Source organism: Clarias gariepinus, chromosome 3 (assembly GCF_024256425.1).
Source record: "Clarias gariepinus isolate MV-2021 ecotype Netherlands chromosome 3, CGAR_prim_01v2, whole genome shotgun sequence".
Taxonomy (NCBI): Eukaryota; Metazoa; Chordata; class Actinopteri; order Siluriformes; family Clariidae; genus Clarias; species Clarias gariepinus.
In genome coordinates, this window is record NC_071102.1 from 35584243 (window position 1) to 35608634 (window position 24392).

General features: G+C 39.9%; 1 protein-coding gene across 3 annotated transcripts in view; it reads left to right on the forward strand.

The window, feature by feature from the left end:
• Nucleotides 1–9871: 9871 nt before the first annotated feature.
• Nucleotides 9872–24392, forward strand: part of LOC128518904 (NACHT, LRR and PYD domains-containing protein 12-like) — a 40610-nt gene continuing 26089 nt past the window's right edge. For all 3 annotated transcript variants that reach the window (XM_053492272.1, XM_053492273.1, XM_053492274.1), the window contains exons 1-5: nt 9872–9959; nt 12996–13123; nt 13435–13554; nt 14384–16210; nt 18577–18750. In XM_053492272.1, coding sequence (XP_053348247.1) covers nt 13071–13123; nt 13435–13554; nt 14384–16210; nt 18577–18750 — 2174 coding nt within the window. In that variant the 5' untranslated portion in view covers nt 9872–9959; nt 12996–13070. The remainder of the gene's footprint in view (nt 9960–12995; nt 13124–13434; nt 13555–14383; nt 16211–18576; nt 18751–24392) is intronic.

Below are 24392 nucleotides of genomic sequence, written 5' to 3' on the forward strand. Positions count from 1 at the left end.
AACATAGACACAGACCTGGTACTGTAACTATACTCTTCTGAGGACCGCTTGAATAACTCTTAAGAGTCTATATACCCGAGAGCTCATTCAGTAACAGTATTTCTTTATAATATATGACTCTTACTTTTTTCATACGATCATACTTCATACGATTTAAAAAATGCTATTTTATGTTCATTTTGCACTCCTCCTTTAATATTTGCCAATTTTTGTGGTTATAGAGTTTACACATGTACAAATGGAACCTTTAAACAGAACTAGGATCCTGCCATGATGTTTGGATCTCTTGCACAATCACTCTGGAACTGTAGCAGGATTTTAATGCAATATTTTATAATTTCATTTTATTTCACCCTAACACTGCATTTAACAGTTAAGTGACACCCACAATCCTGGGGCAGATTAGGGATTTTCCGAAAGCAGGGAAACATTTTACATGTATACTGTATAAAGGGGTTGTACATGACCAATAGGGGTGGGAATCTTTTACTATCTCACGATTCAATTCGATTCTGATTCTTAAGGCCACGATTTGATTCAAAATCGATTTTTGATTCAAAATGATTCGATTTTATTCATAATGATTTCTAATCGGGTTTCTGATCATGATCTACTCTAATCTGCTTTGCTATACAGAATGACAAACGGAGACATTAAAGTGTCTTTTTCACATTTATTAAGTTAAATTCTCAGAGAAGTGCCTTTTATTAAAAACATTGTCTGGTTCTCAATTGCTACTCATTAGTAGCTAGCTATAAAATAAGTTGAAACAAAAATAAAGTACTTCTTCATAATGCAAAATGCATTTCCCAGGAAAGTTGCAGTTTACCACAAATATCATGTAGAACACAACCGAAGAAGACAAAAAAAAAAACATCCATATTTGTCAGTCAGATTCAGTAACTTAAAGAATAACAAGTTATGAAAATAAAGTGCATCACATGTTAGTGCCACTTTGGTCGTTTCGGTTAGGGCACTGGCGACCTTTCCTTTCCTTTAGTCTCATTGTAAAGCTGTGGCACAGCTGTTTCAGTGAAAAACTTGCGGGACGGTATGGCGTACCTCGCTCCGCTGTCTGTAACATGCAGACTAACCCCTCGTTTCTTTACCACACTGTTAGGCCTTTTGCTCTCTCGGAGTTGGCAGGGAGTTTCGTGAAGCACTGCAGTGTGCGTTGGTAAGCAGCTGGCGGCTGACTCTGCTCCGTGTCGCTGAGCTCCGGGTGATGCCTAGTAATATGAGTATGCGCATTTGTTGTGCTGCCGAAGTACTTGGTCTTTGTTTTGCAAAGCTTGCATACTATGTGTGTCATGTCCAGCGCAGTGCTTCAAGGCATTCGGTAAAAAACGAAATGACGCCAAACTTTAGCTTTAGGTAAAGACGGGGCTGATTGGATCTCCCTCTCATCCATATTTGCTTCCTCTTTGTTTTAGTGATTTGCCGCGCACGCTTACATTCATAAGCCGGCTGCGTGGTGGCATCAGTACAGACCAGTAGGCTAGTTACAAAAATGGAGGCGAACATCCAGCTGATTTTATTTATTTATTCTTGGACATTCCAGATCTATTCTGAATCGTTGCAAATGAGAATCTGGATTTTTCTGTGAATCGATTTTTTGGCACACCCCTAATGACCAGGGCTGGACTGTGACAAAAAATCGGCCCGGGCATTTTGACTAGAGACCGGCCCACTAGGTATTATTGGCAAAGCCATAAAGCCTTTGAATGAAAACAAACGCTGTTCTGACAGCGATGTACACTGTCCTGTTGGTATATATGTATCAATCTAATAAACTTAAACCTACACCATCCTCCCTATTCTGGTATTCTAAACAGTACTTAGCGGAAAACAAAAGACTGCTTGGTCGAGTTAACCTCCTGAACTATCTACAACACATGGTGGAAACCTAAAATTAAGACAGAGAAGACTAGAGGTGAGACATGATCATTAATGAGTATTAAAATTAATAAATTACAGATTTAGTGATATTTTCATAAACTATTTATTTACCACATCAACAAACAGCATGGCAGCACAAAATATTTTTTTAAACATGGCAACCTTTAAAAAGTGAAAGGAGACAGAGAAAGAAAGTTGAGAAAGAATAACACTTAATTGAATTTTTGATGCCATTTTACACACAGTACATGGCACAAGAACTGACAACACAACAAAACACAGAGGTCACGATCGCTGGAGTGTCATCCAGAGACATGGGCTGCCACAACCAGCTAGATCGTAACACAAATGCACTGAAATCAATTATTTTTCTACAATAATTAAATAGATTCAACATCTTTCTTCGACATAATTTCAGACTGCACAGATGGTAAGCTTAGTGGGCTTACAGAGACTAAATATTTTTAGACTTAATATTTACTATAAACGATAATGGATTTCTATACATTTAATATCAAATAACCACTTTGGTTGTAAGACTCAGATAATTATTTAAAAGCTAGACATTTAAAATGAGAATAAGAAAGAAAAGTATTTCTTTGTGCCCCCCTTTCCTTGTTAATGCCCTACCTGGCCCCCTGGCAAAACTTTGCTAGACCCGCCCCTGCACAGTTACCAGCTGTCAGCTATGTAGAAAAGGATCCTGGTGTTATTTGTCTCTCAGAAACAGTTCATAACTTCCCTTCAACTCATTCATGTCACCTAAAAGATAAACCTGTTTCTTCATCACCTGTTCAACTCTGATGATTCAATAAGGACATCTCCTGGTTTCACCTTTATGTTTCTCTCTCACATATCCAAACCGATCATGACTAGCAGCTTTTATGGCTGTGGCTCCAGCAAACAGCTGATAAACCGATCAGCTGATCAACAGGAGAAGGAGGGGAGAGAATGAGAGAAGCCGAGGCAGCTGCGCAGCGTAAAGTCACAGGATAACTCCAGCTTTGTGGGGTTTTTCTTCATTCTAGCTGAAATACAGGACAAATCGCGTTCCTTTTCACCTCAATACGTAACATGTAATATTTTCTCTAAATACGGGACAATTATGTTTTTTACGTTTGGCAACCCATACAAACTAACCTTATCAATAATTCACTCTCAGTAACATCATAGCACCAGCATAGAAACTCTGTCATCATGCTAACTAGTACACAGTAGGAGTTATTGTAACTGACTGTAAAAAGTTAGCAAGCACAACGAAAATAAGCTACACCTACTTGGCTTATAAGTTTTTTTTAATGGTTTTACTTGGTTTTACTTAGGCTACCTCAAGTTCAGTTCTGCCACTTGGACCGGTGGCCGCCTCGGGTCTCTCCTCCTCCTGCCTCCCCTTTCCCTCTTTAACCTGCGGCTGCTGGCCTACATCACTTGCTAATTTTACTGAAGCGGAAGCTCCACTATAGCCTCCAAACAACTGTGATATTTTAGCACATTTGGCAGCATCTGCCTGAAGGGCTAGTTTCTTTTTGGCCCTAATTTTTTTGGCTCCTCCTGCTCCTTTGCGTTTTTTGTTCTCTATTTTTGTTCAGCAATGATATGTGATTGCTGAGCCGTTGCAAAGGGGAGGGTGCATCTGACCTCCTCGACTGTAATTGGTCCAGCCCAGAGTCGATCATGACCAATTGGCCAATCCGCCACCTTTAACACTAGAACTACCAGGTTTTTCTGACCCCTCCAGCCCTACCAGAGGTAGGCCAAATGGCCCCTTGGTTTTAAACTAACAACTTAATCACTGACAATTGACTAACATTCATTTGTAAATGGTTGGCCGATTGGAATGTGTCACTCCCCTTTCCCCCACAAATGGAAGGGCAGAGTAAGAAAAGCTTTAAAGGACACTGGGAAACCATATTTAAATCGAAAAGGAGAACAAAAACCAGGGAAAAATCCACCTAAAGAGTTGAGTGGAAGAAGCGTATGTGTGATGTGATCTCTCTCTCTCTCTGAACACGCTGAGAAGCACTAAACGCCACAAAAACATTGTATTTTACAAGCTCAACATGTGCTGTTTTACCAGTACATATGTGTGTTTAAATGTCTGAAACCTAAAATATGCCTTATGTGGTTAACCCTCTGGGGCCCGAGGTGATTTTGGGGCCCTTGAGATGTTTGGACATGTAATGTGTCACTCTCCTTCCCCCCAAGAAGTGTACTCTAAAGTACCTCACACATGGCTGTGGTTTGGATGACTGTGGGTAGGGCTGTTTACTGATGACAAGCTAAACTTTGGAATAAAAGGGATAGTTTACTACATGCATTCACAATCTTCAAGAACTTATCGGTACGAACAAGCTGCAAAGATGCCAAGACATTACACTTCTGCTAAGGCTTTGGCTCTGCTGCAAAACAATGGGTGGCCCATTGTAATGTGTCACTCCCCTTCCCCCCAAGAAGTGTACTCTAAAGTACCTCACACATGGCTGTGGTTTGGATAACTATGGGCAGGGCTGTTTACTGATGACAAGCTAAACTTTGGAATAAAAGGGATAGTTTACTACATGCATTCACAATCTTCAAGAACTTATCGGTACGAACAAGCTGCAAAGATGCCAAGACATTACACTGCTGCTGAGGCTTTGGCTCTGCTGCAAAACATGGACTCTTGTGACTCGGATGGTGGGGAAGTATCCATTCACTTGCAAGAGAGTTTGGACTCTGACATGTCTTCGGGTGATGAGATGTGTCCCGGTTTAGAAAGTAGAACTCCTCTTAAGAAGAAAAGTCGGCTGGAGACACAGACCACACAGAAGAATTCCAGCTATGAGACGGCAAAAGATGGCACAGTGTGGGTTGAGGAAGAAGTAGGGAGGCCGCTCCCTCATGGCCAACTAGAAACATATACATGTGATGGAGAGCCAACAGGAGAAGTCAGAAGAATCATCAAAAATCGCTTGCAGAGCTTTTTGTTTTTGGTGAGTTGGGACATCCTTCACACTATAAGAAAATGTACAGTTGAGTATGGCCGCAGGATGGAAGCAGATTGGGACATGTCTGTCTATGAACTGATGGCGTTCATCTCCATCCTTCTCTGGAGGGGGGTGATCAGATTTCCGTCGCTGGCTGATGCATGGTCGGCAACATTGGTGATCTCGCACGCCAAGAGCACGATGGTGACGAAACCGCTTCCAGGACATCGTGAGACACCTATGCTTCGACGACAAGGACACATGCACTCAACGGGTAGCAACGGACAAGTTCGCAGCAATCTCAAACGTTTGGCAGATGTTTGTTACTAACTGCATCAAGTCTTACAACCCGGGCCAGCACATCACTGTCGGCGAGCAACTTTTTTCAAGTTTTTTTTCAAGTTTTCAAGTTTTTTACAAGTCTCGCTGTCCTTTCCAGCAGTACATTACCACAAAACCTGACAAGTTTGGAATCAAGTTTTGGGTTGCATGTGACTTGAAGTCAAAATACATGTGCAACGCTATCCCTTATCTTGGACCTCAGTCGTCCCTCTGGGGAGAGACTGTCCGAGAATGTGGTCATGAAGCTGATTGAGCCTTTCATGGACAAGGGAAGAACTGTTACCACAGACAATCACTTCACTTCATTGTCACTTGCTGGACGACTGCTCAGCCGGAAAACTACCCTTGTTGGCACCATAAACAAGATTCGTCGTGAGCTTCCACAATCAGCCAAACAATCTTCGGACAGCAACGAATTCACCACACAGGTATGTTGTCGTTATTTTTATCTATTTTTTTTATAAAGTGCTGTATTATTTATTTGATTTATGTTAATATAAGCATTTATATAAGTGCTGTGTTATTTCTTCTTTTCTATTTTGAACCTAGAGCAAGAGCTCCCAATTTCATTGTGCTATTATACTATATATAAAAGTGCAATGACTATAACGTTTTATCTTTTCTTATCTTACTTATCAGGTGTTTTCAACAACTGGCACTACACTCACAGTTTTTGCGCCCAAGCGGAGGAAGACCGTCTGCATCCCCAGCACCTTGCACAACATAGTTGAGATTGGGGATAACAGAAAGAGGAAGCCAAACACAGTCACTGACTACAACACCATGAAGTGTGGCGTGGACATTATGAACCAGAAGGTTCGACAGTACACCGTACGCGTACGGGCAGGAACACGGCGATAACCAGTTGCTGTGTTTTACAACTTGATTGACATGGCAGCAATGAATGCTCATGTGCTGTATCAGGCATGCACTGGAGTGAAGGAGAGAAGGGTGGATTTCCTGGCGCAGCTTGCAACTGAGCTTGCTAAGCAGTTTATGCAAGAAAGGATGGTGGACAAGGAGCAGCTGCTTAGGCAACAACCTGCCACACCACACCCAGGGAAAAGGACCAAATGTCAGGTGACCTTCCAGTGCAAAAAAAAATAATGCAACCTTACGCTGTGTAGCCTGCTACAAGTACACATGTGGAAAATGCAAAAAGGAAACTGAGTGGCAGTGCCAGATATGTGCCAACAGATCACACCAATGACCTGCTAAAATACTGGTCACTTACACACACACACACACACACACACACACACACACACATACACAAACACCAGATGTTGCACACATATGTAAATATGTATATTGTTCTATTAGTGGTAATAGTTTTTATGCTGGGAGAAGGCTACGTGGAGATAAATGAGTGGAATTTACATACCATTTGTCTTTAGTATGCCTCTTCTATGCTTTTCTTTTTATTCTATTTTATTGTGTTTTCTTATTGTGTCAATTTGTTGGGCAGTCGTGCAATACATTTCACTTCATGCCGGACCGTGTATGTGTGAATGTGACAAATACACATTCAAAATTAAATAAATTCAAATTACATTTGAATTTATGTTGTATGTTTTTTTGTTGAAGATAATAAACGCTTCGAACTTTGGAATCTTTGAATACATTTTTTCTACACCAATTGTACCCTTGGTATGGCCCCTTACATATTGCTCCTAGATGACTGTGATCCCTGATTGTAAAGTCAATAGCACCTTGTACAGCGCTCTGTAAGTAATTGCCACATTTACAGAACAAAGGCAACTGTTCACACGTGATTAAGGATATTAGGTAAAAACAACCGGGCCAAATGGCCCCTCTCTGGTAGTTCTAGTGTTAATAGTTTATAACGTTACAAAAAAAAAAAAAAAAACATCGGCGGCGGCCCACAAAAGACAAAAATTACCATCGGCCCACCGGGCAAATGCCCTATGGCCAGTCCAGCCATGCTAATGACCAACTTGTAGCCAGACCACAGTTGTAAATAAGAATCCTCTTCTTAATCTGTCTTGCCTGGTTAAATAAAGAAAAACTTCTATGCACAATTATTTTTTGTAGGAAAAATTTAATTTTTTTGTGTGTTTTATAATATTCTGTGTGCATGAGAACAGAGTGTTTTCTTTCTTTGACCTTGACACGCTATCAGCAAACACTTTCCTCAGTATAATCTATGTTCAGGGTCGTAAAACTGCTAAAGGCTCATAATTGCAGAACTGTTCCCAAGCTTCTGTTCTTCTGTACGTTATCTTTTATAAACATTCCAGACCAGATGTAACCACTCCTCCACCCTCCTTTTGCTTTCTGTGTGTGTGTGTGTGTGTGTGTGTGCATGTATATACTTCTGTCTTCCACAATAAACTTTGAACATCTCACTAAGCACTGACTTGTGTGTTTCATTGAGGGGTTCCATGGCCAGGCGGGACAAGCAGAATACAGGCTGAGCATGGAGTAGACAAAAGGGGGTTTACCATAATTTAAGAAATCCTTACATTTATTCAGTATGCATTTACATACATTTTACCTGTCATTCCTTTTAGTCATTTATTTACACAAATTATTAAATATATTTGCAAAACGTTTCCTGCTTAAGCATAATGAATGTTAAAAATGTCCAGGTAAGTCTCACTCACCTGGACACTCGAAGGGGAAATTATGTGAAAATGCTCTTCATCGACTACAGTTCTGCATTTAATACCATAATTCCCTCCACACTTACCACCAAGCTGGAGCACCTGGGACTCAGCTCATCAATGTGTCAGTGGATCTCCAATTTTCTCACTGGCAGACCACAGGCAGAAAGGATGGGCGGACATGTCTCAGCCTCCCTCACTCTCAGCACTGGAGCCCCCCAGGGTTGTGTTCTGAGCCCCCTGCTGTACTCTCTGTACACCCACGACTGCGTGGCCACTACCAGCTCCACCACCATCATCAAGTTCGCTGACGACACTGTTGTGGTGGGCCTGATCACGAACAACTATGAGACGGCCTACCTGGAGGAGGTTGGAAATCTGGAGAACTGGTGCCGAAGAAACAATCTCCTCCTGAACGTCAGTAAGACAAAGGAGCTGATAGTGGACTTTAGTACAAAGCAGATGAGGAACTACCAGACCCCCGTCATCAACAGGAGCCCAGTGGAGAGAGTGGACAGCTTCAGATACCTCGGTGTTTACATCACGCAGGACCTGGCATGGTCCTGTCACATCAACACCGTGGTAAAAAAGGCCCGGCAGCGTCTCTACCACCTCAGACGCTTGAGAGACTTTAGACTGCCCTCCAAGGTGCTCAGGAATTTCTACTCCTGCACCATAGAGAGCATCCTGACGGGAAATATCACGACCTGGTTCGGGAACAGCACCATGCAGGACAGACGAGCTCTACAGAGGGTGGTGCGATCAGCTGAGCGCATCATCCGCATCGAGCTCCCTGACCTGCACTCAATCTACAGCAAGCGGTGCTTGACCAAGGCCAGGAAGATCGTAAAGGACCTCAGCCACCCCAATAACGGACTGTTTACTCTGTTGCGGTCTGGGAAGCGATTCCGCTCCTTAAAGGCCAACACAGAGAGACTGAGGAGGAGCTTCTTCCCGCAGGCGATAAGGTCTCTCAACCACAACCACACCACTTGCAGAACTAACAATCTTTTCATCTTTCTCATAATTGATCAAATCTATCAATCTTCTTACATCCATGAACACTATGGACAATTACATGCTCACCTTTCTTCATATATACACTACATGTCGTACGTTTACATCCTGGACCATTGCACAAAGACACTTTAATAACTTTGCACACCTACCTTCACAACTACACTACATTTTACAGTTTTACGTTTACATCCTGGACCAGTGCACAAAGACACTTTAATAACCTCTGCACAAAGTCACTTTGTTCTATGCATATTTGCACACACAGCACAGTATATTTCAATTTGTACAGTAGATTTCTATTTTTGCACATCATATTTCTATTTTTATTTTTAGTTCTATTTTTTTCCTAGCACATTTCTATTTTTATTTTTAGTTCTATTTTTCCTAGTTTAATTTAATTTTTTATTTAATTTCTATCGTATTTCTTTTATTCATATTTATCTCTTATTTGTAAACTTTAATTCTCTTCTAGGGTCAATGGCAGTCGTATAATGCATTTCACTACATTTCGTACTGTGTATGTTTGTGTATGTGACAAATAAAATTTGAATTTGAATTTGAAATGCTTACAAAATAACAACTCAACCATAAGGCTTGTATTTTATATCGAGGTGCATAGAAAACATATTAAACAAAACACATTTTAATACATTAAAACTTTTAATAAATTTACTTTTTCTATTTAACACACACATGTGCACAAGGCAACAACTAAATTGTTTAAAGCCAGTTAAAAAATATTAGGCTTATACTGGAAATTCTTAAAGCTATTTATCCTGTATTTAAAAAAATTATGTAAACCAACTGGGCATAAAACTACTAAGTAATAAAAAAATTATAAAGATGTAACAAATATGATTAACTGATAACTTATACAACTTTAACCACAGGTTTTATTATCCTGGTTTGTAAAATCTTACACCCATGTTGTAAAAAAGCTCTAAATGTCAAAGTCCATGTTGCTGTACCACCTTTATACAGTATATTCTCTAGTGAATGTTGCCTGTACAAGTGAAACTCTGTCTGACACGCAATGCTGTTGGCAAATATGAAGATTTATAAAATGAGGTTTATAATTCCACACAATAACAACTACTGACTAACGGTGAGTCATCTTTTGAATAAACACTTTTTATGTAAATACTTTTTTAAAAAGTAAGATATAAAAGAGTATTACAGTATATATATAAAAGTGTTTGTAGACTGTGTGTGTTTAAGAAATAAGAAATAGTTCTCATTTCAGACTTGTGTAGGAAAGCTGGTTCTATATTATTTTGGAAAGAAGATGAAAATTATAATATAAAATAAACCTGCCAAGTCCATAAATTAGTCTCTGTAATTGTAGTATAAATTAATTCACACGTAAAATGTACTTTTATACAAGAACATGGGAAGAATCACATAACTTGTCTAGGAGAATTCTATTTATATACAGTATATACTGTATATATACTGTATATATATATATATATATATATATATATATATATATATATATATATATATATACTGTATATATACTAATTTCTTTATTATAAAAATATCTTTATTCTCAAGACATCAGGACAATGAAGTCTGCTGGAAGTTCCAGTCGCGAAATACGCTGCCATTTGAAATCTGTTGGTGTAGACGTAATATTAAGCACCATCAGAAGACATTACAGTGGAACCTCGGATTACGAGTAACGTGGTTTACGAGTGTTTTGCAAGACGAGCAACAATTTTTAATAATTTTTTACTTGAAAAACGAGCATTGTCTTAGTTAACGAGCACCGAGTATCATGTTTCACGCATGCGCTTCTTGTTTTAACAACGAGCGTTACGTCATCACAAGTGAGCCAACGGTTTTTCTCTCTCTTGCAGCAGAATTGTAGGTAATCGCCTCTCCTGCTGGGTGAATACACACACGCGCTGTGTGTGTGTGTGTGTGTGTGTGTGTGAGATGTGCGTGCGCGCGCGCACACACACACACACACACACACACACATTAACGGAGAGACCGTTTTTAAAACTGTTTAAAAATTAGCAAGGAACATCGCTAGTCACACTCGCGTGAGTGCATACTAACGGGATTACTACTGTAAAGTAAAACAACTACAACAACAACAACAACAAAAATTAAACAGCTCCTCACCTTTGAAAACAGTCGCGACAGAGAAGAGTTTGTGTGTTTATTTGGCAACCTGAGAGAAGGGGAGCTGTAAAGCCGAGACCTATCGTCTCCCCTGCTGGGTCTTAGTGCCTGCAGTGTTTTTAAGTGTGCGTGTGTGTTTGTGTCTGTGTAAGGCAGAGAGTTTGTGTGTTTGTTTGGCAACCTGAGAGAAGGGGGCCGTAAACGCGAGCGAGCCCCCCTTCATCCCCCCTCCTCTCAGGTTGCCAAATAAACACACAAACTTTCGCGATTGTTTTCAAAGGTGAGGAGCTGTTTAATTTGTTTTTTGTTTGTTTTACTTACAGTAGTGATCCTGTTAGTATGCGCTCACGTGAGTGTGACTAGGAATGTTCCTTGCTAATTTTAAATGGTTTTAAAAACGGTCTATCCGTTAATGTGTGTGTGTGTTTTTACACACATACACTCTGCATGCACAAATGAAAACCCTTATCTGTCGGGGTTTAATTTTACATTTTTTTAAGGTAAAGTACAGGTTAATTTGTTTTATTTTTACTTTATATTTTGTATTAATTATATTTATGTATTTATTTTTCTGGGCTGTAGAACGAATAATTTAAGTTTCCATTATTTCCTATGGGAAAATTTAATTTGGTTTACGAGTGTTTTGGAATACGATCCCACTTCCGGAACGAATTAAGCTCGTAATCCGAGGTTCCACTGTATAAAGAACGGACACCACGCAAACGCAACCCTTGCAAAACTATTCCCTTTGATCTAAATGCTGCCTTTCGTAAAATGAAAGTGCGAACCACGGGTTTACACACACCGATTTTAAATGACTTTAGATTAATTTTAAAGCACGATTTAGGGCATCTCATTTCATTATTATAAACATAATTAATGAATTACACTTAAACGGGGGTAGAGCTCTGATTAGCCTACATAGGAAATAGGTGCAATATACCAGAGTCCAAACCGCATTTACATTACATTTTTAAATGAACAAATATTGTAAATAAACAACAGTAGCACAAGTTTAGAAAAAAAAATTCTTTCACTTTGCAAAAGGTAGTGTTTAATGTTTGGTGTATATTTAAAGCCCATATACATAATAAAATAATATTTTCTTAGGCTAACTTGTAAATTATTGTATTCTTTGTATTGTATTTTTTGCACTACAATAATAATAATAATAATAATAATAATAATAATAATAATAAATTTACAGCACTACTACTACTACTACTACTAATAATAATAATAATAATACTGAATGAAGAAAGCGCAGTCAAAGATGTATCATCATTGAAGGAGAGAAGAAAATGAAGATTTGAGCTCGACATGTTTATGAGCTCTGTCGCTTGCTGTTAATGGCCGCCTAAGAGAGAGAACACATTTTCAGCTTCAGTAGACACACAATACTTCAGATTGAAACTCGACTGCCACCTACACGTAATGAACGGCATTTTTACAGCTTCGGCAGCCGCGCGGAATGCTGTAAAAATGCCGTTCATTACCTGTAGAGGGCAGTCGAATTTCAATCTGGAAAGGAGGAAACTGAACATTTGGTGATATCCATGGATTTTAGAGTTCAGGCAGTCATTGGCTGCAAAGTTCAAAGTATTCTTATTATCTTAAAATTGATGATGATGATGATGATGAGAAGGAGGAAGATGATGATGATGATGCAATTGATAAAAATGATACCGATTGTCAAATTAGTTTTGAGTCTGTGAAATATGAAATAAAAAGTTCAAGAATATTATAAATTGGACATTATATACATGAATTTGGTATATATAAAATACATAGATATTATATAAATTAAAGAACAGGTAATGCATTTTTTGTTAGATCCCTTGAAATAAAACTTACAGTGTACACTTTAATATAAATTGCTTAATACTTTTTTGTTGTTCTTTGTGTGTGTGTGTGTGTGTGTGTGTGTGTGTGTTTTATATATGGAATTATTAATTTATGTGTGTGTTTGTTTATTTGTTTATGTTTATGGATGTTTGAATGTGCACAGGTGCACATACCAGCAAAAGAGATCACACCTGATCATACACACGTCTATTTTATTACTCTTTAATAATAGTAAAATATGGATCAATCTAATTCTGACCAACCTGATGGATCATTGCAATTCCATGAAAGGTAGGCAGCTATTTTTTTAAGTCAGTAGGCAGCTATGAATATCTACTGACAAAATAAAGACTAGGTATATTACAAAGCAGGGGTGTTTAATTTAAATTTCGCCTATGCACCAGTGAGGGCCATGAGGGCCTTTAAAGGGTCATGATTATTTTAAGCATTAAAAGAAAAAAATATCAAATGATTCTGGGCCCAGCGGCACCCCTGTAAACATGTGATCTGACAAACTCCTCTTTATAGGTTACATTATTATTATTATTATTATTATTATTATTATTATTGTGTGTATGTGTGGTGTATGGGTGTGAGAGCAGTAAAACCCAGATAAGGAGATCAGACTCATCAGTATCCAGCTGTGTGTCTATGAAGAGTGATGAATCTATCTATTTACCCCCAACATTTAAAGAGGGGTGTGAATCCACAGCAAAAGAGGGGTAACACACACACACACACACACACACACACACACGTATTATAAACGTTGATTTACTTGAAAGAATCCCCAAATATTTTGTAATAATGCTCGCCTAGGACAAAGCAATCTGGATGAAGCAGCATAAAATCTGCTCTCCAGTATATGAAGCATCGAACATGCCAGGATGGCGCTGAAATGGACCGATAGGTAGGTGCCAGACAGCTATTGCACTGTTTAATGGCATACCCCTACACTCAGTCACTCGACTTCTCATCTGGATGGTGGTGTACAGTAATGTCCAGCAAACTTATAAAGAAATATAGAGTTCAAAATGTCCCCTTAAAGAGTCTTATTTAGAGAACGGTATGAAAACTGAAAACAACAGGATCATTTATCTTTTCTCATGGCAGAGGCTGGCCGAAAAAATAGGCAACAAACGGTAACATGCGTCTGCAGTCGCCTATGAAATCTCTGAGTCGCCTCACACAGGAGATGGTCGCCAGATCTACCACCTGACCTCTTCCTTTGGGGTATGCTCAAAGAAAAAATGTATTAGAACATGGAGTGCACTGCGTCGTAATGTGTCTTGCCAAAAACAGAGAACACTTCCAGCATTGCAAGGAATACAATCGATTACACATATGTCAATGTATGTAGCTTTTTTTTGGCTCAGATTGCTTCATCACAGCAAGAGTTAAACCTGAATATTTGGGGCCTCTTTCGAGTACTGTAAATCACCCTGTGTGTATACTGTATGTATGTGTGTGTATATATATATATATATATATAGCAGCTTCATTTCAGCTTTACTTTATGCAGAAATTGTCCCTAACTGTGTTACTTTATAGGTTTAACTCTGTAGCCACTGATCCTGATCTTAAGGAGAAATGCAAATTAACTCTGATAAAGAAGTTTCAGCATGTAAATGAGGTGATAACAAACCAGGGAAACCCAACACTTCTCAATGACATCTATACAGAGCTCTTCATTACAAAAGGAGACAGTGGGAAAGTCAATAATGAACATGAGGTGAGACAGATTGAGGCAGCATCCAGGAGAGCAGCAACAGAGGAAACACCAATCAAATGCAGTGAGATCTTTAAGCCCTTATCTGAAGAAGACAAACCCATCAGGAGCGTTCTGACAAAGGGAGTCGCTGGCATTGGAAAAACAGTCTCTGTGCAGAAATTCATTCTAGACTGGGCTGAAGGGAAAACAAATCAGGATGTTCATCTCATATTTCCACTTCCTTTCAGAGAGCTCAATTTGATGAAGGATCAAAAACTCAGTCTAAGAGAGTTCCTTCATTTCTTTTTAAAAGAGATAAAAGAAATAAACATTTCCAGCTTGGAAAAAGTTCTGTTCATTTTTGATGGATTGGATGAGTGTCGTTTCCCTCTGGATTTTCAGAACACAGTGAGTGTGTGTGATGTAACTGAAACAGCATTAGTGCCTGTGCTACTGATAAACCTAATCAAAGGGAATCTGCTTCCCTCTGCTCTCATCTGGATCACCTCCAGACCAGCAGCAGCAGATCAAATCCCCTCTGAGTGTGTTGATCGAGTCACAGAGGTACAAGGGTTCAATGACCAACAGAAGGATGAATATTTCTGGAAAAGGATCAGTGATCAAAGCCTGAGCAACAGAATCATCACACACCTGAAGTCATTAAGAAGCCTCTACATCATGTGCCACATCCCAGTCTTCTGCTGGATTTCAGCCACTGTTTTAGAGAAAATGTTGGGTGAAGCAGAGAGTCGAGAAATCCCTAAGACACTGACTCAAATGTACACACACTTCCTCATCATTCAGACAAACATCATGAAGAAAAAGTACCCAAAGAGCACAGAGGTAGATAAAGAAATGGTTCTGAAACTGGGGAAACTAGCTTTTGAGCAGCTGATGAAAGGAAACCTGATCTTCTATGAGGAAGACCTGAAGGAGTGTGGCATTGATGTAAAAGAAACAACAGTGTATTCAGGTGTATGTACACAGATCTTCAGAGAGGATTGTGAGCTTCACCAGAGTAAAGTATACTGCTTTGTTCATCTGAGCATTCAGGAACATCTCGCAGCTCTGTATGTGCACCTGACCTTTATGAATGAAAATAAAAATGTTCTTCAGCAAAGTTGGTTTTCTATAATCTGGATTCTAATTACAAGTCTGTTTTCTAAAATTGGGATGCCATTCAAAAAATGTACAATGTCAGATGTACACAAGAGTGCTGTAGATTGGGTTTTACAGAGTGAAAATGGACATCTTGATCTTTTCCTCCGCTTTCTTCTGGGTCTCTCACTGGAGTCCAATCAGATACTTTTACAAACCATAACGAGACAGACAAGAAGAAGCTCCCACAGTCACCAAGAAACAGTTAATTACATCAAGGAGAAGATCAGAGAGAATCCCTCAACAGAGAAATCCATCAATCTGTTCCATTGTCTGAATGAACTGGAGGATCATTCTCTAGTTAAGGAAATCCAACAATACCTACAATCTGGGAATTTACAACAAAGCAATCTTACTCCTTCTCAGTGGTCAGCGGTGGTGTTTATGTTACTGACATCAGGGCATGAAAAAGACATGTTTGTCCTTAAGAAATATACCAACAAACAGTGTAAATCAGATGAGGTTCTTCTGAAGCTCCTGCCTGTGGTTGAAGCATCCAGAAAAGCTGAGTAAGTAATGCTGAATATATAGTAACTGCACATGGTTGCAACATCCTTAAACATCCAATCATGATAGAGGAATGTCAGATGTCATAAGATAAGCACTGGACATAAAAGTAGGTATGATATATACGAGATTGTTGTACACCCCTGTCTATCACACCTAAGGTGAATCCCAATTCTACCCCTTACCCCTACACTTAGCCCTACCCCTCCGTTTGGCGCGTTCACGTGAAGGGGTAGGGGTGTCTCATTTCTCTTTTGGTTGGAGGGGTAGGGCTAAGGGGAAGGGCCAGATAGCCCTCGAAACGAAGATTTTTCGGGACCTCACTTCAAACGAAGGGCTAACGAAATTTTCAAGATGGCCGCTCACTCGAGCAAGCAGACCCGTAAATTTAACGATTTTTTGCCATTAATAAGGATTTTTATGACAAGTTTTTATTATATGTATATTAATTTTAGTCTTGTGTTTGTGTTTATGGTGATGTTTTGTAAAAAAACGTTTGCAAAAAAAACGCTAAAATTTGCTAGCGGATAGCGCCGATTGCGCAATATTACAAAAATATATTTTTATGTCATATACACTTTACTGCATGCTACAAACAAATATAAAAGTTCAGTAGCACGGCAGTTTGCCGAGCTTTTGATAACGCATTGTTTGTTTTGCTTACGGCCATACTGTATGTGTACATGTAAATGAACGGATACGTATGATGACGTATAACAGTGTTGTAGTGGTGTCCCATTTCTTAGGGGAAATATTTTAACCCTTCCCCTTTCCACTTCGTTTTAAGGGACAAGGGGAAGGGGCGAGGGGTAGGGGAAGGGGTAGGGGAAGGGGTAAGGGGTAAGGGGTAGAATTGGGATTGGGCTCTACTGTATATGTGCTTGTTGATGTTTACATTCAGATTTATTCCCATTTTCTTGTTAGAATAAGGTCCACTCTTCTTGAAAGCCTTTCACTAGATTTTAGAGTGAGGACTGGTGTTTATTTAGAGTCAACTGATTGCATGTAGTTCAGTGAAGAGGAATTTATTTCTACAGCATACAAAACATGCTATACTGTATATTTACTGTAATGACCATGTTTCTATAACAGCCAACTTTAGTAGTCCTTTTACACCAGTATAATTTCCTGTTCCTGTTATCACTTGTATATAATAACTGTGTCGCAGCCCTTCATGAATATGAGGCAGAGAGTCTCTAACGGGTGCAATTGGTTTTATTACCCTGCAGCCAGCAAAAGCACCATGAAAACTAAAAGTAAACACACAAATTAGCTGGTAAAATAAGCCCTTGGCATGGCACAAATTTACAGATAAATTCTCACTTCTTTTACAGTGCATCATCATGCGTTTGTACATATTTCATGCACATTAAATGACCCTTAAAGCTATTTAAAACTAACAACACATAAATAATAATTTGATCTGTAAGCACATTAAACTTTTCTGGTAAAACATACACAACAAACAAAATTCCAGAAACAGTCAATGTAGAAATGTTCATCAAAACATCATTAAAGATTTTCCATCTCTTGAACATGGAACCAAAAATTACACACCTCGTTCAGCTCACCATGGATGCAACTTTAAACTTGCTGCTTCCTGATGTAGATGTTAGATTTGGGTTAGGGCACACAAATGTGGACAAAAGTGCACCAGAATTACACAAACTGAGTTTACTTACATATGTACTGAGCTTCTTGGACAAGAGAAAACTGAACTGTGAAAATGTTGAAGGGCTATACAATTACCTGGGCTTACAACCTCAAACCCAGTCACATAAATGGCCTGTGTGGATGTCTGTGGCCTGCGATGGATTGGCACCCTAAGTCTCCTGGGATAGGTTCCAGGCCCCCCGTGACTCTGGATTAGCGGTGATGATGATGAGTGAGTGAGTCAGTGGGTGGGTGAGTGGAACTTAACTCTGTATGTGTATGAGTGCTGGAGGTTTCCATATTGACTGCCCAATCAAGCTAAGTTAGCTGGGTGGTGAGCATGACTCCCCCATACAGGAGCTCTTGCATCCACTCCACAGCTTGTTGCAGGATGCTATGCAGCTGCTGCTAATGTTCTGCCCCATCTACCCCTCTTAGGCACATGTATGGGGTTTCTCCTTACCCAGACCACTGCCCACTGCAATGCTCAGAAGGGTTAAGTGTCTTCCCCAAGGACTCAACAGTGACTTGATTGTCAACTCTCTAATCAACAACCCAGAGCCTGAACCACTATGATGCAAGCCATTACTCTCATACATATAATTTATATTTGCTGTATTTCATAGTAATTAAACACTGCGGTGAGGCTAATGAAAACGCTGTGTATCTTGAACTACTGTAAGAAAGTGAAGAGTGTATATTTGTCTCTTTGCAGGTTTTGTGACTGTGGTATGACAAATGAAGGTTGTGTTGTTCTGACTTTAGCTCTAAGATCAAACCGCTCACACCTGAGAGAACTGGATCTGTCTAGGAATGAAATCAGGGACTCAGGAATGATGAGTCTTTCGGCTGTACTGGAGAATTCTTACTGTAAACTGGAGACACTGAGGTAAGATCATGACACATGACCTGTTAGTAAGACACATTCTCTAATAGTTTCAATGCTCTCTAATTAATATGCTTCTTAATGATTTTAGTGAGACTGAAGCAGAGACTTTTAAGTTTAGCATAAACTATCCAGAACAGGAAAATGATTTCATTTAACTGCATCATTTAAATTATAATTCATATGATAAGATGTACTTCCTATGTGTACAGTATTAATTTGATGTTAGTGATCTTTGTTGGAACCTAACATGATTACTGAATGTTACAGTGTCAGAAATTTAAGCCAATGGAAATACAGTACATTTTGAAATAGGTGAATTATTTAGTCCTTTGTAATGTAGTCATTATCAATATTTCAGGTTCATAAAGAAAGGGGTCAGGGGTAGCTCAGTGGTTAAGGCACTGGAATATGGTTCAGGAGATCCGAGGTTCAAATCCCACAACCGCCAAGTTGTCCTTGTTTGTAAATCACTCTGGATAAGGCTAAATGTAGGAAAGATTGATTTTATACTTGTAGGATTTGTCAGGAAGTTTTATTTTAATCAGATATATTTTGAATTTTCTTTAAACAGGGTTAAGGCTACCACAAGGTCACGTGATTTCATTATCTCTCCTGCTTGTTTGAAGAATAATTTTAGGGCTCTCTATTGTAAAAACAAGTCAAGACAATACCGATAGAAAGTTTTTAGGCTTTTTCAAGTTTTTTACATTTTGTTACATTGTGCACTCATTTTTAAATTTCTTTTCCCTCTTTTTATTAATTTATTTTTAAGTAAATATTGGTAAGTATTAAGTATTGGTGCATCCTGCTCCAAGGACATAATTTTCCTGCAACTGAATTAAGTGGACATAAATGGAAATGCACACATCGGTGTATGTAAGAGGGCAAACAAAGCCATGGCATTGAGAGAATTATGTGTAGATAAGTATAGATGGGAAAAGTATGGATGGAGAAAAATAAAGAGCTTTCCTAAATGAAAACCTTCTCCAGAATGCTCTGGATCTCAGGCTGGGCATTCTGTTTAAGACTCAGTTTAAGACAACTGTCATGTCTTGCATGCTGATAATGAGAACACAAGTGCAGGGTGAAAATACACTGATTTTTATTTTATAACTTCCAAGTCCATAAAAACATAATATACAAGGCAACACGCTGAGCGTCTCCACAGGCTGTGGTCCGTTCTTCGTACGTCGCTAACTCAGTTAGCTGGATTTAATTGTTGTGGATTTGCCCTGATTTTGGATTGTTTCGTTCTTCTATGCGCTTCTAGCATTTGTTGTCATAGCAACACATCCGTAAGCTTGAACCTGCTCGGGAACAGGTTTATTTCATGTAAACAGGATTTAGCCTGCGCTCCTGGCGGGTTATGATTGGTTGAAATGGCGAGGTCACATCTGATTGGTTAAAGAGCACGACTGACTCACGTGGAAAAAGAAAAGTATATGCCCCCTGCCATGGATATATCCCCCCCCCCCCCCCCCCCCACACACACACACACATAATCGCTATCAAATATTATATATGAACATAAACTATAGGTTTATTATTATTAAATATGATCTTACTATTATAATAAACCCTAGGCACGAGACAGCCATCAAGACCATTAATAAAAATTCTTGTATAATGTTTATTTTGTAACACATTTATTTTTCAGGGGTTTGTCAAAAATATGCAAATGAATGGGGGGGGCAATCCATGGCAGGGGACATTTCAGCGCATAACACGTGTTACAAAAAAAAGTTGACCCGCTCTTTTTCCATTTCGTCAACCAATCAAAGGGCTTGTGATCAGTGTTTCTAGTGTCGATGCATATCGCCTTTTAAACCAACACACGAGCGGGCAATAATCCTAGACAACTCAATCCAGCTATACTAATCATCAACAACAGGTGAGCTCGAAGAACCGACTTAGCCAGATCGTAATTGGCACGATGATCTCATCTTAGATCTGTCAATTCATCTCGGATGTGTCAAGTGACGTACGAAGAACGGACCCCTGGTCTGCAGGCGGGCTGGTATAAATAAACAGAAAAACAAGAAACAAGTCTCTCTTGACCTTGAGATGAACACAGAGCTGATATTCTCCTTAGCCTTCCTTTGTCCTTAGAGGAGGACCACAATCGCTAATTCGCCTGCGCCTGCAGACACTGCTCACGAGTAAAACACAAACACGATGGGAGTGACACAAACACGAGGCTGCACAACAGTGAAGAGACGAAGAAGTACGGGGTCAACTGGAATATATAGGGAGACACACAAGGTGGACACAGGTTTACTCAATTTGGTGCAAGCAGAAATCATCGGGAAACACACGTAGACACACTAGGGGGAGACAAAGTGGCGGCTATGGCAAACCGTTTTAACATTTGATGGCAAGTCTGGATATGTATTACAGATATCCATAATTCAGTTCTACCTAGGCAAAATGAAAATTTCAGATATCCACAATAGCATTCCTCCAATCAACAACGACCATTCCAGATATCCACAACGTCGTTCTTCCTAGGACGAATGACGTCACTTTTACCGTTCATGTCTATGGAGCTCTCCTTAACAGATGTAGATATCCACATTGTGAAATGTGGATATCTACAAGTAAATTATGACTATCCATAATTCCTGTTAGCTATATCTACAATTTAATTCTGACTAGTCACAATTCCAATTCAAGATATCATCAAGTCCCCTCAATTAAAGATATGTATAATGTCCTTTTTTAGATATCTTAAATTCTATTTTAACTAGTCAAAACTGGATTATAGATATCTTGAACTGGTATTGTCACTAGTCAGAATGAAATTGTAGATATCACTAACAGGAACTCTAACAGGAAAATGTCATGTTATACAAAAATGTTTACACTAAAAAATATTGTATATGATAAAATTACATGAAGCGATTTTTATTATAAATAAGCAATATAAAAATATACATATATATATGAAAAATATATATAATTTATATATTTTTCCCTATACATGTCTTTTTTATATTGCTTATTTTATAATCAAATTCGTTTGGTGCGATTTGTAAATCATAAACCTATTAATTTAAGGTCTAATATAATATTTGATAGAGGTTATGTAGGGGGGCAATTCATGGCAGAGAGGCATTTTAGCGCATACCATTACATTTTTTTTATAACTTTTTCTTTATGTGGATTACACATGTAAAACCAGTTATAATCCACTCTATCAGTTTCAGTTTAATTATATTTTTATTTTCTTTGTTTTTCAAAAAATTAATAAAAAAATAACTGAATTAATATCAAACTCAATTTTTGCAAAGGGAAGGGTTGTGGTTATTAGCAAGGATAGAGTGGATTTTAGTACAGTTGATTTTACATTTTCTAAATGCTAAATTTCTATAGCAAAAAAAGTTTTTACATTTTGTTGATTTAATTGTCATTTTTTTGCAACTGATAATAGACTGTACCAAAGTGCATTCATTTTTATACATATCTTCACAATTATTCTTATTATTTTAATAACAAAAAACACCCCAACTCTCATTTAACAAATTATCTGTTTTATTGCCACAAGAATTGTCTGTGTAATCATTTATTTTAAAATGTACATTGAAATAATTATTAATCAATTAAACAAATAAATAAACAAATAATCCATACTGTAGCCTAACAGTGTAATATGTTTGATGTCCTGTGAGGTATTTCTCTGTAATCTTGTGTATTCTTCTGTAAATAAACGGTTGGGTCTTGGTCATGCACTTTTTAGACGCCCCCTTAGTGACTCAATTGCAAGCTTAATTGGTAAGCAGCGTTTCTGACAGATTTATCTACAGCAGGCTGTAACAGGAGAAGATCTAATATATATATTGTAGCGTTTTTCCCGCTAAGAAGGAACTTGGAGAGCTGGATTATTTCACCGGCCACTTGGTGAAATAATCCATGGCCACCAGCACATACCGGTTCCCGCGATCGAAGATAGGAAACGGCCCAAGAATGTCCACGCCCATACGCTCCATAGGTGCCCCCACCCGAATGGGGTGCCCGCTAGCGCTGGGTAGGTCCCTTCTTTGCCGTGCAGACGTCGCATCTGTGCACAAAGAGTTCACTATCCGTGTGGCAGCCCGGCCAGTAGAAGCGAGCGCGCAACCGCCGCAGCGTTTTAGTGACTCAGAAGTGTCCCGCACCCGCATGCCCGTGTACCATTCCCAACACTCGTGACCGCAGATTCCGCGGCACCAGCAGCTGAAAAGATTCGCCAGCGCCGCACGGCCGTTCCCAGTGACGGTAGAGTAAACCTCCCCGTAACACTAGTCGGTTGAACTGCGAGTGGAGAGCTTTTTCCTCGGGCCCCAGGTGAGCAACCGCGGCAAAATCCGGTCTCTGGCCCGCGTTAACCCACCCCAGTACCCGCTGCAGCGCCGGATCCTTCTCCTGATCGGCAGTTAGCTGATCACAGTCCATCTTAACACAGGCGAAACGGCTACAGGCGATGGTTTACGCGACGCGATAACTCGGCTGCACACCGGATCGGACGGCTGATTACCGACGGGGGCTCCGAAGGACTGTGCAGGGAGAACATTCGGCTTCACGGGGGTCGGAGAGTGTTCGATGTTGCGATCACCCACGAGCTCCTCCACCCGCTCGCAGTGCCGACAACGCTCTTTGCTGCACGGCCGGCGGGATAAAGCATCGGCGTTAGCATGCAGTTTTCCCGCTCGGTGCTGAACGGTAAAATGGTAGTCCTGCAACCGCTGAAGCCATCGTGCTAACTGCCCCTCGGGCTCTTTAAAACTAAGCAGCCACATCAGCGAAGCGTGATCGGTCCGCAGCAGGAAGGATTGCCCGTATAAATATGGCCTAAAATATTTAAGGGCTGAAGTAAGCTATAGCACGCTCTTTACCCTCGGAAACCTGAGACAGGACGGCCCCCAGCCCTACATCGCTTGCGTCCGTGTCGAGGATAAACATACGAGATGTATCAGGATATCTGAGAACGGGCGACGTGACCAAAGCTTCCCGTAACCGAGTAAAAGCACGCGCGTGCACCCTGTCCCAGCGAAATGGCTGATTCTTTCTTGTGAGCCCGTGCAGCGGACTGGCGATCGTGGCAAAATCCTTCACAAACCGGCGATAGTAAGAGGCTAACCCGAGGAAGGTGCGCAGTTGTGACACATTTAGCGGTTCAGGCCAATTCTGTACCGCCGCAATTTTTGCTGGATCGGTGGCAATACCTCTAGCACTAATTACGTGTCCTAGAAAACCCGTCTCTCGCCGCAACAGCTGGCACTTTTTGGGGTTGAGCCGCAAATTCGCCTGCCGGATAGCCAAAAATACTTCACGTAAGTTAGCTAGCGCGACCTCAAACTCCTTGCCGTGCACCAATAAATCGTCCAGGTAAACGACACAACGGTTGCGAGGAATATCTGTGAACACTTTCTCCATCAACCGTTCGAACGTCGCTGGAGCGTTACAGAGGCCGAACCGCATGCGCCGAAATTGCCATAGCCCTTGCCCGATCGAGAACGCTGTTTTTGGTCGTGCTTCCGGGGCGAGCTCTATTTGCCAATACCCGCTACGCAAATCCAACTAGCTAAACCACGCCGAGCCCGCAACGTGCTCCAGCACATCATCTATCCACGGTAACGGATAAGAATCTTTACGCGTCACCTCGT